General features: G+C 32.9%; 1 protein-coding gene across 2 annotated transcripts; it reads right to left on the minus strand.

Moving 5' to 3' along the window:
* Nucleotides 1-179: 179 nt before the first annotated feature.
* Nucleotides 180-15,707, minus strand: LOC112053203 (AP-1 complex subunit sigma-2). Of its 2 annotated transcripts, none has more exons than XM_024092538.2 (5): nt 15,463-15,704; nt 15,069-15,247; nt 14,473-14,581; nt 13,509-13,646; nt 180-3,031 (listed from the first exon to the last, which is right to left on the minus strand). In XM_024092538.2, exons 1-5 carry the CDS (start codon nt 15,463-15,465, stop codon nt 2,987-2,989), a joined length of 474 nt encoding a protein of 157 aa, XP_023948306.1. In that variant the 5' UTR covers nt 15,466-15,704; the 3' UTR covers nt 180-2,986. The 2 variants fall into 2 exon arrangements, with proteins under 2 accessions (XP_023948306.1, XP_023948307.1); XM_024092539.2 differs by lacking the exon at nt 180-3,031 and adding an exon at nt 3,731-6,598 and having other exon boundaries at nt 15,463-15,707.
* Between the last annotated feature and the right edge of the window lie 253 nt (nt 15,708-15,960).

Genomic DNA, 15,960 nt, shown 5'->3' on the forward strand with positions numbered 1-15,960 from the left:
GCGAAAATAATTTCTCTTGTGAAGTAAAGTGTGAAATCACCTTCAAGGCCAATAAATAAGAAATTTTATAAGGCATGCGCGTTTCATCTTAGACCACATCAAAGCTTTCGATCATGCATCTTTGTCGTCGAATGCTAATTATAAATAAGAGAATGCGGGTAGTAAAATAAAAATCACCCTCAGTATAATAGATTTTATTTAAAAATAATTCCATCTAATTTCTGCAATAGTACATAAGAAAAGATAAATAATAATTAGGCCATTAACAACATTATTTCATTGTTTTAAATTGTAGTTTTGAATAGTCTTAACTGCGATATGGAACAAGATATGAGCAAATCTTATCAAAAATTGATTTATTTCGTAAAATACATTGAAAAAGGCAGGTATTTTTTTTTAATTTTATTAAAGAACAATCTAGACTTTTTATTTTGTGTAAAGAAGTGTCATAATATAACAATACAAAACATTCTAACAATTGTTTAAAGTTTAACATTTAACATAATCGCGCTAGCCTCAGCTCCCTAAACATTCTAATGTCCGGTCGCTCAGAGATTGCGTTTCTGACAAGTCGTGATCGAATAGGCGATTTAACTTCGAACTGACGTATAAGGTTGTTGAAGTGCGCTGTTTTATAGTTATGTCAACTGTTTGTCTAGTGATGAGACAAACAACTAGGTAATTGTAATTAAATATCCCATGCGATCATTATCTGTCAATTGCGCAATCTCTGAGCGGCAGGACATTAAGGTGGTACTGGCGTCTATTCCGTCAGCCACACAAATCTAACGAAAACTGCAAAATTTAAAAATATTTTTCAAATAGATTTGATTACCTATATTTTTGTTTGAAAACTATTTAACATTTATGTGTGACTTCAATCGAACAAGCTAGTCGACAAAATCTCGCTGCCGGTGCAGTTATGCACAGTTCCAGCGAGTATTAATAAAATCTATATATCTGCGGTCTGTAGGTAATTTTTTAAGATCATAATTGTATACGACAGTTTGCAGACATAACTATTACCTATAAAAACCACTTGGGTATTGATTCTCATTATTTCTGTAGTTTAAAATATATAAATGTATTTGTTTTTGGCACTTCCTGGTTTTTGTTAAAGTATCTATATTAATTTCAATCAGTAAATGCAAAACCAAAATGAAGCAAAAGACTTTGTTTTATATTTAAATGTATATATGTACTTAAATGTACTAGTTAACTGGATTATAAACGTATGTACGAGTGGAGTGTATATTAGTAAATACAAGTGACAATGAAGCAATAATAATAATACATCAGCGAGTAGCTGCCTTCATCATACTAAAACTTAACATCTAATTAGCTGCACAAATGCGATATAATGTAACAAGTCTGGAAATATGCGTAGGTACATAAGGTTAACACGTCTTCAAAATAAACGAGGTAACGGTCCCGGCTGTTGCTGCCATAAAGCGTGAAAAAGGCGTTATTTATTATACCTATTGCTGCCTTTCTGTATCTTACATGCCTGTATTATTTAACAAGTTATTTTGTATTCCTTTTACTAGAAGCCTTATCCAACTCCAAAACTCTTGTCATATACCTACCACTACTAGTTCTGTTAACACTAAATGCAGTCTAAAGCAAAGCACAACGTATACCTACTTTGGAATGTATCGATTATGTTGGTGCTCTGTTGTAGCGTGTTTTAAACCATACAAAGCAATAAAACTATTCATTACAGTAAGCATTTTGCATTGCTATGGAATACAACGCGAACGAAACTTGTGTAAAGCTAGGTTCAGATGACAATCTAACTCGACGATGCGAATCTCGAATTCTCTATTCTAACTTCTCTCTTCGTCTAACAACGATCCTTCGATAGGGAGAGACAAGAGGGAACTCACAGTGATGAGTTATTAGAACAATGTTACAGAATAGATGCACTAAACGTATAGTAGCGCAAAGTGAACAACAGAATTAGCATCACAAATCTAAAAGTACCTACAATCTTATATAAAACACTTTTATAAGGATTACACAGTATATATAATTATGTAAAACTTAAATAATATTTATTAATAGTTTATTTTAGTAAATATTATGTTAGGACGACTTTTTTATTAAGTATATACTGATATAGTAATTCAGGAGCTGAGATTTAATGCAAGTTTAGTGTCAAATTAAGTGACCTTTTTTAAATATAAATGATCTATTGCTCCTTGTGCCTATCAAGATCTTAGGCATATATTTTGTAATTAGATACTGTCATAATGCACAGTTTATTACTTTGTATTCAAATAATTAATGATAAATTGATGAAAAATGATAAATATAGATCTTAACAGATTGGACATTTTGTAATTAATAATACAGGATATCGATAATAAGTACTAAAACGTAGATTTAAAAAGTGTAAAATATCAAAATTTTTCTTAGCGGGAAAGAATACAAACCTTCCAAGTAACCTTATTTAAGGTTTACAAATAGTAAAAAATTTCGTAAGGGTCAATGCACACATTCACGATATATCCAAAGATTACAAGAAATCAAATACATCGAAAGATGCAAAAAATCTGATAAAATAAAAACAAAAATACCTAATAATCGATAAAAGGTACACCACTAAATTCAAATTCGACATATATTCGGTATATTCCATCAATAATTTTACTAAACATACGTCTCCATTTATTGATCCCAAGGTTAACTTTTGGAATTCATACATATTGTTACATTTTAATTATATTTTTTTTAAACTATAACATTCTCATACTTAGAAAATCAGAATGGGACTAATCATAAACCATTAATTTCATGAAAACAATAGGTAGATAGAGTTTGTATATAATCATCAATGAACCGCTGCGGTTACATCACACGTGTGCATTGCCCTTTAAGTTCCCACATAAATGTGAAATCACAATCAAGTAGGTATTCCTTGCCTCTAAGCACTATCACTATTCTAAGACCATGCTCCCGCGCGTCGCCAGGGTCCGCCGAAGTCCTACCCCAGGCCGTGGTCCTCGAAGAATCCCTGCGGGGTCTCCTCCTGCAACAAGGGTCATCACTGAGCCAGTGCCGCTCGTGGCCGTGTTAGCCGACCTATCGCTTTTCGGTACCAATATAAAATGTTATAACCAATCAGCTAAGAGAGCTTATATTTTCTACGGTGGGGTAACACAAGGATATACAAACAATTTACAATAGTAAGTTACATTTTATACTTACGAAGGTGGGCTACCCGCTGTATCGTGTTACAGAAACTAGGACCCAATTTAAATTAAAGAGTAGGTAACAATTGATTAAAACCTTATAATAAAATCTTAAATTTCTAAAGATATCATAGATTTTAAAATACTAGGCAATGGAAAAACACCTCAATAGGATGCTTGCTTTTTAAATTTAACGCGCGCTAATATTCCCATGTATGTACATACCTTAATACCCTGGCACTAAGCAAAAAATGATAAAGGGCAGGAAATATTATTATGATATATTGTATATCTGCATTAGTTGAAAACAGGATATAAGTATTTATTTAGGTAGGAATATTGGGAACCAACACCTTAACCTAAAATTCGGAAATTTTGTCTAAAAAACATAGTCATCAGAATTTTTAGATCTAGAATACAATATTTTGTGATATCAATAAGAAGGATACGAGGTATCAGGTACCTACCTCGGTAAATAACGTCAGTACCTACCTTACATCTTGGTGACTACTTTATATTTAAAAATGAAATCACAATTTCGAAATATTTATTATATTAAAAAAAATATTGAATGTTTACATAGACACCTACTGTATCTATCACAGTAAGAAAATATTCACCACAAGGTATGTTATGCTATCGTTTGATTAGTAGTAGTTCTTAATAAACATTGTAAATTATTTTTACTTGGCACCTTAACATATTCGTACACTGTACTAATGACTTAAAAGTTCTAGTAGTCCAGTAATGATAGGTTTTAACTGAGAAAAAATTCCTACTAAGCTGATTTTTTGTATATATATTTAAAGTAATTATGGTTTATTTATGGTAATAAAGAATATTACCTATATACATACATAGAAGATACGCGCGAAAAACATAACCCTTCTTGCAGTCGGGTAAAAAACGCGCCTCGCATTCTACCTCGAAGTTAAGGTTTGTAACTTTGTTAGCCGGCACGATATGGATGTTGATTTTTCACATCTTCATAATAACACCGTAATAAAGGTGTATCCAAAAATTCAGCTCAGTAGGAAATTTTCCCCAGATTGGGAGTTTAAAATGCCTAAAATTACTGGACACACACTACACTTGACTCGTTACTTAAAACTCGACACTCTGTTTGATGTGAAATATCTATTGGCGCACCTTGGTCATAATGCTAGTACTACACGATGGAGCAGCACTGGCCCATCAAATGGTCGGTGAGACGGTTATATCAACAACAAGAAGCAGGTTATATCAGTAACAAGAGCAAGCTTACGCCCCGCGTAGTTCCAGTAAGAAAATGGCGATAAAATATGCCTATGACACTCACAACTAACGTGGCTTTCTAGTGGTAAAAGAATTTTCCAAATCGGATCAGTAGATCCAGCGATTACTTCCTACAATACAATAGTATAGATACGAGAAAAAAAGTTAGTAATAAAAATGCCGTAAGTAATAGAGGTTGGTGGATGATATCTGTTCATCACAACTGGTTTAACAAAGTAAATTTTTATTTCGAACACTGAGCATTGATGACCATAAGCATGTTTCCATGTGTATGCTTATGGTCATCACTGGCCAGTATCCATTGATGTGCGCTATACAACTGGCCACGGTGCTATCTCAAGTGTCAAGGCTACGCCATGGCTTCAAACACCACAACGCCCACTACACGATGGGCTACAATATCGTGTAGTTCTAGCATTATAAATCTCGAATGCCGTGACGGCAAACGGCACGATTGCGCTCGACTCCTCATCCATAAATATTTCACATCTGCCGGCCAACCTTTTTTCCATTATTATAAAAAAATTATATTATTAAGAAATACAGTAAGTTTTGTTTAATGGAAGTAGTAAATGATAGCGAATTATACTTGAGTGCTAAGTTTTTAAACAACAGTAATCAAATATTTTTTTTATATTATCTAAATAAGATTAAATACTCTATACTTGACACCTAATGCTATAATAACGTAACAAGTTTTAATAAAAAATAAATGATTTATTTTGTACATAAATTCGTTGAGAAGTTAATAAAATTAAAAGTAACAAAAATAAACATTTAAAATAACCAAAAATAACAATAAAACGTCGATGAAGAATGGCTAATAATCGGAATAACTTTTAAACCTCGCACGTATAATTAAAATATTTTTAATTATAAAATTATATTTATTATCTTTTTACTATTTTAACCACGTTAGCTTTTAGCGATCTAGTCAGTTCTGTGATTTTAACTGTCTTCCAAAAAGTGTGAAATATTGACCATTCTTCATCAAAACAAACGTATAGGAATCTCACTAACTATATATTTATGTTAAAGTGATTACAATAATTATGATATTAGTATTTTATTCATTATGTAATTTAGTGGGGGTTTATTAAAAAAAAAAACGAAAAAAAAGATATTGGTCCACATATAATAAAATGTTGCTTATTTTTGCATTCTCAAAAGTCTAATTTAAAAAAAAAAAATTCAAAAACACGAATACTTATTGTAATACGGACTTTTCAGTTATAATACACATCCAATAATTAAAATTCTTAATCTCTTATTAGGAGTATAAATTTTGTAAATCAATACTAAATTTTAATCTCTCGATGGAGCAAAATAATGCACCATTAAATACTGTGGTAAAAATAAATAAAACTTTCAGTCCTGAAATCCTTTGATTATATATCTGTTGGAATATAAACGATCATTCATCATGATGATAACTGCTTACCCCAATTTCCAGCACTGTATTTTTTGTAATCTTTTATAACTAATATGTAATTACTATTACATATTGGTTGTACAAGAGTTCCCCAGAATCGTGTTTGTATAAAAGTACAGCTCTGACTGGGTGGTTTTTAGAAAAGTTTCACTGCTTTATTGTAGTTTAGCATATACCTTATGCACTACTATTATACTGAGTTTTAAAAACCTCTACTCGAAAACCGTTGCAAAATCTAAAATTATTTGCTAAAATACATATTTTTCTTAGTAACTAAAATGTATCCGTCGTTTTCTTTTAGATATTCCAACTTTATGATAGTAAGTTAATTAGAGGCGACATTGCAAAAAAAAAATACGACCACAACGACTACTTCTTACATTAGTTCTTCTTGCATTGTTCAGTTATTGCACCATAAATTAGCAAAATAGACATGATTAAAATAATTGATTTATATTTTTTGTTTAGTAATCAAATTAATTTCAAGAGAATATATTTAAAAAATTTAAATAAACAGATATACAACCTCAGAATTTAATATGAAAGTATCATTAACTAAAACACTACACTTTAACGCAAGTCCTTATATTATGGTCGCCCACTCGTGGAGTCCTCAGGGCGGGTCCTGGCAGGCCTCAGCCGAGGGCAGGGCTCAGAGGAGGCCCACCTCGCGCAGCGCTCCGTCCACGGCCTCGTCCTACCACAGCATCCCAGCAATGTAAGCCATTTGTTAACTGAACCATACTTATTTCACCATTAAAACCTTTTTCATAAATATGTTATTTTAAAAGCTAGATAATAACGCAGATACGTGGACGTAATAATGAAACTAATTTCTACCATATTAGCGAGTAGGTACTTTTAAATTATTAAAAGAAATAAAATTCATCGTTCAATTTCAATTTAAGGCAATTAAAATGCAGAATGTAAAAAAAATGTCAGAAATCTATTTACCATATTACCGGCAATTTTTCACGTTATCACATTAACCCTCATTATAGAGAGCCTAAGAACCAGTTTCACCACCTTCTACATCCTCATCATACATAGTCTAACCTAAAGTTTTGTCACTTTCTTACTTTATGTTTAATGACAAAGATTTTATAGCAATCGGAAGGTAGTGAATCCCAGCCCTAGTATTCTGTTTGTTGTCTCTCTACAGATTTTTTATAAGTATAGATCTCGTGGTAACTTCTTCCACTTCCTTTCAACCCAGCTTCTCGAAGACCAGCGTTGTCTCCAGACGAACACAGCATAAGGCTGGATGAACACCCTTTTGGGATGACGCTAATTGTATATTTTTTTCCAATTCATGCGAATTCAATACGGTCACACATCAGTGCATTTCGGATTTGGCAATACACAAGCAACAGTTTTTTTAGTTAATAATAGTTTTGTAACCCACCACCAGAGTATTTTTAAAGCATTATTACTGGAATTTCGTGCAAAATCTATGCGAATTCGATCATCTTCTCATGTTAATATCACATATGAAACTTACCTTATTCTATTTTAAGAGCCAATTATTAGACGGATACGTGTTAATATCGCATGCTGGCATGTTATATGTTAGCCCACACCTCAAGCATACGTCACACATGTTGGTCTGTCCTTCAAATGTACCCTCAATAGTGACAGGATAACCATAGCATGAGTCTATTGAAAAAAAATTATAATAACAAAAAAATATTTTTATTAGTAATTTAAGGTTCTAATATTAATTTTATTAAAATTAATAGGTAAAATATAAATATGCATACATTTCAAATAACTACCTTACCTACGTTAATGTAGTATGGTGTTGGGTAATTTTGAAACGTTACAAACCCAAATTCTAATGAAAAGATTACTTGAGTAGGGTTCCCTGATTATCATTTAACTGAAATCGTAAAAAGCGCAATAAAACTTGACAATGTATAAGAGCCTTTAAATCACCGGAAACCAATTTAAAACAAAGCCCCGGTTGAACAACGCAATATTGCGTTTAATGTTGCGGGCGGAATAGTCCACGTGACAGAGGAGTACTCGTGCTATGGTGTGAGGTCGAGGAGTAGAGCCATGCAAGAAAACAGTAGTTTTAGTTAAAAACAATGTATTTAGACAACAAATTACAAGTAATGCGTGGACAGCCATACCTTACAGATAAATAAACACGGACACTGCTCTATAGAACGATTTACCTTTTGTAAAAATATACCTACTGCTATCAGCAAACTTTTGTGACAACTGTATGATATAAATTGTTATCCGTGGAATCCAGAAAATGTTACAAGCAGTACAACAGAGAAATCATACTTGATGAATCCGAAATGACTAGTTTGTGATATCGATAGAACCTTTCTACAGAAAACAACATATCTCAGTCCTCCCCCGCGTGGTAAAGGGGTGGGGGATATGGCGACAGGGGGTTGCGACAGAGGAGCGGGCGGCAGGCGCATTCTTCAGTCGTTATAGTAGAAGAATCGTATAAGAAACAACCTTCACCCATCTGTTTAACGGATGAAAAGTGTTTTATTTAAAATTTAGTGCGTCAGAGAATACATAGCGAGTACGTTGCTTAAAAAATCTCCTGGCCAAATTATTAATAACCATTATTAACTATCGTTAATGATAGTTTGGCCAGAAGTTTTTGAGGCAACCTACACGCAACATATTTTTTTCCATTATTGATATAAAATATTTTTTATCCATTAAACAGATGGGTGAAGGTCGTTTCTAATCTTAGACTATTCAATTGACATAGATAGAATGATGCGCTTGTTGCCGCCCGCACATGTCTCGCTCCTTTCTATCCATCCTTATTGTCCTTCTGTGTTTTCCAAAGTTTTCAGTTTATTCACTAAACATACCTATTAACTGCAAACGTATTCAGTAGTTTAAATATTTAGTAAAACGCGATCTCGTATTTTCGAAATCATATAATTTGCCGGATGATAAAGCAATGTCCGTTTGTTACAATGAATTTAAACTCTAAGCTACATTCATACGAAGCTGATTGTTAAGCCCAACACATACACAGTAACGAGAATACAATCAAGTACAACTCACGATAGCGGCGACTGTACCTACTTCACCTACAACATACTAATTTAAGCTCATATTATACTTCATTTGTCGAGACTAGAGTACATCATAAATATTTTTTTCTCTTTTGAAACGCTAACTTACGTTTCCGTTTCAAATAACAAATGATATTTAATTAATTATTAAACAAAGAAACAATATTCCAATATGAGTAATGGTATCGAAGTAGAAATATTTCAACAACTAGTTGGATATGCGGAAATGTGTTCTGTGGTAAATATTAAGTTGAGATTTCAAGATGACTGAAGTGTTAATAGTTCGTGGAAACAATTCTTGAATAACGAAAGTCTACAAAATAACTACGCGCAAAATTAGTGTGAATGTGAGTGACAAAGCATGCGTTACACCAAGCTGTCTATCTACAGATAACAAAAGATTTAATAAATAAATATAACCATATACCCGTGTCTAATGCTAATACATATATGCACGTGAACTCTTTCACAAACCGGGAACAACCACAAGGGAAAGCAATAATTCACACAAACACACATAAATTCGATGAAAGTGTATGCATAATCCCTCGCGGTAATCTACTGGTGTGAAGCGCATTGTAGTGTGACCATAAATTGCAAGTTGTTTACGCACACACTACGTTTGACCCGTCTCACAGGCGGCGGCTGACTTTACGTCAGATTTGGGTGGATAAGCTTTGCAATTTTCGACTGGCAGTCTCTTGGGGATCAGAAATAATAGGATCCAACCGACCAAGACACTGTTCTGGAGCAAACTGACAAGGATGCGCTTGTTCTACGGTACTACTACCACTTATAGTTTTCCGATAAATTTACAGAAAAATATTAGGTTAAAATGCAATATTTGGAAAATCACGAAAAATATTGTTGTCTGATCCAGGAGCTGTTCGTGCGAGGTGAGTTATTCGTGCGAGTAGGGCAAAGTATGTGATATGCTTTCTGTACTTCAAGATTTTTTTGGTAGAAAATAGAGACGTACAGGAATGGTGTCGAAAATGGTATACTCTATAGATATAATTTTAGTTATCATAATGAAATTCAAGTTTCAGTCATTTGCTATCGTAATTTACGTAGCGTACGACGCAATGGAAGAGTTGCAAGCCGACATGTGAAAGCGTACTACGCGTGCAGTATACGAGTACATGATATAGTAGACATAGTTGAGCGAACTGTATCCCGCAGTCGTCGTCAATGCAACAGTCCGTCGTTCAGGTCCTGCCGAGAGCATGCGCACACCACACCAAACAGGGTACGTTAGCGAACAGTGCAGTGCACACACAGGGAAGCTAGAGGACGGCTATAAACAGCTTTCACCACTTCCAAAATAAACAAATAATTTAACTCAAACAAAACAGTGGCAAGGTATAGATAGTTTAGAATATTTCAGACGTTTTTGTGTGTTAAGGAGGTAGACAGAGAAAATGCTATGCCTGATCCCACTTCTGATGCCATGTTTGTCAGTGACATTTACAACATTATTATGGTTGTTGTTTTTATGTGAGATGTTTGTGTAAAATGTAGTTTTTTACAGCATGATACTAGAAGATAAAATATCCTTTAAATTAAATTTTTAATATAATTTAGAATAGTAACATAACCAATCTAAGTGTAACAAAGTTAGTCAAAAAAAAGAATGCTTTATAACTATTTAACTTTAATATCTTCTCTGTCTACGATATAATTGTGTTAAGTCATATTAGCGTTATCAATAGTTCTGATATGTACCATTACAAGTTAGTTTATGAATCTAAAAGATATATAGATATACACAGAAAGTCACTGTGCTATATATCAAATCAGAATAATAGTAAATGTAGTTATCTACATACCGCAATATATAATATAGTATTTTAAATATTATTACTATTTAAAGTTTATTTTTCTCAGTGTCATGGATCTCAACTCAATATTTAGTATAGGTATAAATAATAATAATTCATTAATTGTTTAAATTATAATATGAATGTCAGGTCAATGGTTTTAGCATAATGTAAAAAGCTCTATACTTTTTTATCAGATTATTGCAAAGCAATTTTTTCTATTGCAAAGTTGTCTCTCAATTGACCAAGGATTTAACACTAAACCTAATTTATCGATATATGTGTTTCAAAAACGCTATCTTTGGATATGTTCGAACAGACGTGCCATTTTATTATATCTAGGCTGTGCACCCTAAATTAAATAGACAAAGAGCTGGAGCAAAATTTTGAGTAGGAACTTGATAAAAGCTGAAAGTTTAGATGTATGGGGATATAATTATGTAACAACATCATATCAAAATTAGGTTATTTAGATGTATTTCCAAATCGAGTGTATTAAAACCAATGTAAATATTATTACATCCCTTCAATGACTATAAAAAAGAAGGGAAGGAATAGACCACAAGTGGTTGACGAGAGAGTGAAGAAAGAATATGTAATTTAAAGAAGTTATTTAAATGATGCTGGATGATTAGACGGCAAGGCAAGAAGAAGGTAATGTAATTTTTATTGAACTATTATTATACGCTACACATTATTAGGATATGTAAATTTTGTCAAGGTAATTTTAAATTGAAAAAAATATAGCTAGTATTCGAGAAGCTTAGCTTTTATCAAGCACCACTGTAGAACTTCCCAAAAGCTCTCAGACATAATGTCTATAGACAATTTACCACACTAGTACAATATTCAAAAGGCACTACTCAGGCCACTGTCCTATGAAACTGGTCCTTTTATTATTAACATTATCTCTCTGACTACAACTATAAATCAATCAGAGCAGTGACATCTTGAGCCTATACAGGGTGTTTGTTTTTAATTAATTAAATTCGAGAGAGATATATTACAAAAAATGCATGTTTATTCTATTTGAGTAAAAATATAGAATATAGAATAATTATAGTTTCACAATTGCCTTACTGGGTAGAAATAGAAAGAGATGTTCGAGAGTTTCCATACAACATAAAGATTGAGAGTATAAAGCTATACCTCATTTTTTGATTTAAAAAGAAATAAATATTTAAAGGAAGAGCTAACTATTTAATAATAGTTAATTATAGATAAGAGCTAAATGAATGTCAATATTTTTACTGACATTGAATTATGAAATTAATATTTATGTTTCTGAATCCTCCATACTGCAACATTAAAACACCCTGTATATAATAATTTATATGGCAGTTACTAAGGACGAAAACTAGACTGAACAAGTAAAGTCAAACTGTGTCATATGAAAACACTTTACAAGTTTTAAAATCTAAGATTATTTATTTTGAGACTGTTGTCTAAGTATAATAAAAATATCAATTCACAGTATTTCAATATTTCCCATAAACACACAAATTTAATTTCAAACGATCCCTAAAGGGATTATCTAAATTTTCTGTAAAGCGATACAAATCTTTTGTAAAGCCTGCCTTTAAGTTCCAAGCAATATTTCTAAAATTAATTTCAATTCCAATGTTCATGTTCTACATTACAACTACCCCCATATTCATAAAAATTACTTTTGAAGTGCACTCGGAACACAGTGCAATACTAACAAAACTCTTCACAGCATTGTGTTCAGAACTAGTACACAGGCGAAATAACAGTAGAGATATTTTTCTTTCACGAGACAGCTTGTGTTCTGTTGTAGTAAGTTGTACAGACAGGTTTGTCTGAATGTAAAAACAAGGAGCATCAGTATAGAAGAAACATGTTTATGATTATCTGTACGCGGTTGCCAAGCAACAGTTTTCAGAGTAACACATCCCCTGTATCACTCTAAATATTTTAACATGTTACTTCTGTGCTGATGTTTCTTGATGTTACTACTACTACATCCAAAACCATGTCTTCTGAAAATAGAATATCTATACCTAATAATTATTATTCTATGAGATTTATTGATACAGGAGGTTAGTAGCTTATCAGTTGGGAGTAAATATTAGTCAAAATCCATGCAAAATTCATGCAACAGCATTGTTTTAAAATAAACATATGGTTAAAGTATTTTATAAATTTTACAACATTGAAATATGATAAATAAACTTTTAAATTGGCAAAATGGTCCCTTTTTAAATTCATTCAGAGCAAATAAAGAGTATCATTTGCATTATTCAGCATTAATTTGGGAATTTTCAAGTTTTACTTCAAGCTAACTCATTCTAAGGTGGGCCCTGGATGTATTATCTGTAAATACCATACCACTACAATTATGGAAAATTAGTGGATATCCATCATTAGAGAAGTAGAATTTTTAAAATTTTATCAAATTAAACATTACATCAGGGTCCTTAGTCACAATGATAATAAAGTCTTGACTTATGTAAGAATTATTTGTCACATCTAAAACATTTTCTAGCTCTTCATTGAAAACTGTTCCGTTTTCCACAAGAAAATCTACCTTGGGGAGATATAAAAGCAGAAAATAATTTCTATTATAAATAAAGACACCACATGATGTGATAGTAGGACCTATGCAGACAATGCTGCACTTGACAAGTGTCTTTTGTGTGTATGTGCATTGTGTGCTTAGGCCCTAATGTGTACTTGTTTACACAAGCTCATTATCCTGGCTACTGACCTCCTGCAGCAGGTCCTGCGCAGCGATGGCCTTCAGCACATTCTTCTTGCTGGTCTCCTGGAGCTCGCCGCCTAGCACCAGCTCGTCCAGAATGAAGTAGGCCTTCTCAAAGTTGAAGATAATATCCAGTTCACATACCTGGAAATGTTGTTAAGAAAATTCAGAATCTATTTATTAAAGTTAGACATAATATATGTATAGTAGGGCACAGTGTTTGGATCACAGCAGTGAATGTCCATTGGCTGTTCTACTGAGGGCAATAAACTAAGTTGTTTTTTAAGCAATGCAATGTTGCAATGCTATATTAACTACACATCTACAAATTTTTGTATTACTAGGGCAGAAACCTATTAATGGATTCTCATTTAATTTTTTAAATAAATTGAGACATGATAGCCTAGTGGGTATAACCTCTGCCCTCGATTCAGAGGGTGTAGATTCGAATCAAGTCCTCAACTTCAACTTTTCAGTTATCTGCATTTAAAAAAATTAAATATCACATGTCTCATTTGGAGAAGGAAAAACATTGTAAGTGTTATGTATGATCTTTCGTGACAGACACTTTTATACTTTCTATAATATAAAGCACAGTAAGCTATGGACTAATAAAACAGTAACAGTTCAGCTTTACTAGCTAAGAAGCTAATATATGTTCTCATGAACTTAAATGAAATTTCTGAAATCACAGACATATTAGTGAGGAAACCTATACCTGAAGTCTGTCAATCCACATTTGGCCCCTCTCATTCTATGAGCAGACTTGTGCTCAGCAGTGAGCCGAATATGAGTTGTTAATGATGATGATTTAATTTTTTATTAAGTTTAAAAAATTCAATCATTCATTGAATTTTTGTTTAGTAATAATTGAATTATATTCTAATTAAAACCTTTTTGAAATTTTCACTAGGATAGTATTTTACCAGTTTGCCAGGTTAGCTAGTCTATAATAAATTTTTAGACTTACACTTCCAAAATACTTGTCAAGCAATTCCACATATCGGTGGATCAGCTCCAGGGTGAGCAGCTCATTGTCTTCTTGCTCCATGGCACAGCAGAAATACAGCGATGCATATCTGTGATGAACACCACATATCTATAAAACTCTCATAGACAATGATTTTTGCATACAAAATTCACAACATAAGATGCTTTAATAGTCAGAAGAATGATTTTATAGACTTTTCAGAGAGCATAAAATCACCACCTTGAACAATCAATCAATCTTATATTTATATTTTTCTTTACTTTTTAACACCTTCTACAAGTCTGCTGACAGCCAAGTTGTCATTACATATACATTGAATGAATAAAAAATATATTGCAAAATATTGTGGTTCTTTGTTTATTTAAGGTAGGTCTGCTTAACATGTAGGTTTAGTATGTGCAAGTCACAAACAAAACACACAAGTCTGCACTTAACACAGTGTGCTGTGTGCACTGTCTAGTGTACAAAAACACATCCCAAAGAAGTTATAATAGCCGCATAGTTCTGTGTAATGCAATGTCACAGAAATTTAGCACACTACTATTAGAAAATCATGAAATATCAATTAGATATACCTTTTATAAACAACTTTGACATCCTTCCACTCGAGGAACGAGCACATTTTGGGCTTGCGCGCCAGCACAGTGGTGATGAGCTCCCGGGTTATCTTTTTTTTCAGCTTGTCAGGATGAGCCACATACCACTTCTGTAGACGCAGCTTGCCTTGGCGGCTGAACAGCAACATGAATTGCATCTGCAAATAAATATTAACTAGGTTTGAAATTTAGCAGGGAGGTAGTTTATAGTTAGTAGGTATCCGCTAAGAAGGGATTTTGCGATAGGGATAGGATAGATAAACTCAGTGCTCAAACACAAGGACTTAGATTCGTCAGAAAAATACATGTTGTTTGTACATGCCTGCCTTGATTAGCTTTTTGATCGAGGTATTAATTCCAGTAGAACACTCACCATTTTGTTAACCTCAGTTGCTTACTATACGCGTTGTATACAATGGATACTTTTACGTGGCAGTACTAGTAGTATCCAATAAAATTTTGACTGATTCACATTATCCAATGCGAAAGTAGTTACTATACAACTGTTTACTTTTTATTTAAATACTTTAAGAATTTAATTTTAAAAATAATCAGAAAAACAGAACCAATAAATTTTCAACACGACTGACAGCACAGACGACAAATGACAGCTGACCAGTAGTGACCACTGACAGTGACAGAAGACAGAGACCATAGAGGACAGACATATTAATTTACTCTTTGGGACAGACAATAAAGACCAACGATTTTAATTTTAGGTCCATGAGCATAGGTCACAGAGACACACTTCGACCCAAAGAATATAATACATAGTGCAAAATCAATGATACGTACCTTTTTAGCCGTTTGTGATAGTACTATCCACAAACGGCTAAAAGTACTATCTATTAATCGGTGGACCAATGCTAAG

The sequence above is a fragment of the Bicyclus anynana genome, chromosome 10 (genome assembly GCF_947172395.1).
Source record: "Bicyclus anynana chromosome 10, ilBicAnyn1.1, whole genome shotgun sequence".
NCBI classification, from domain to species: domain Eukaryota; kingdom Metazoa; phylum Arthropoda; class Insecta; order Lepidoptera; family Nymphalidae; genus Bicyclus; species Bicyclus anynana.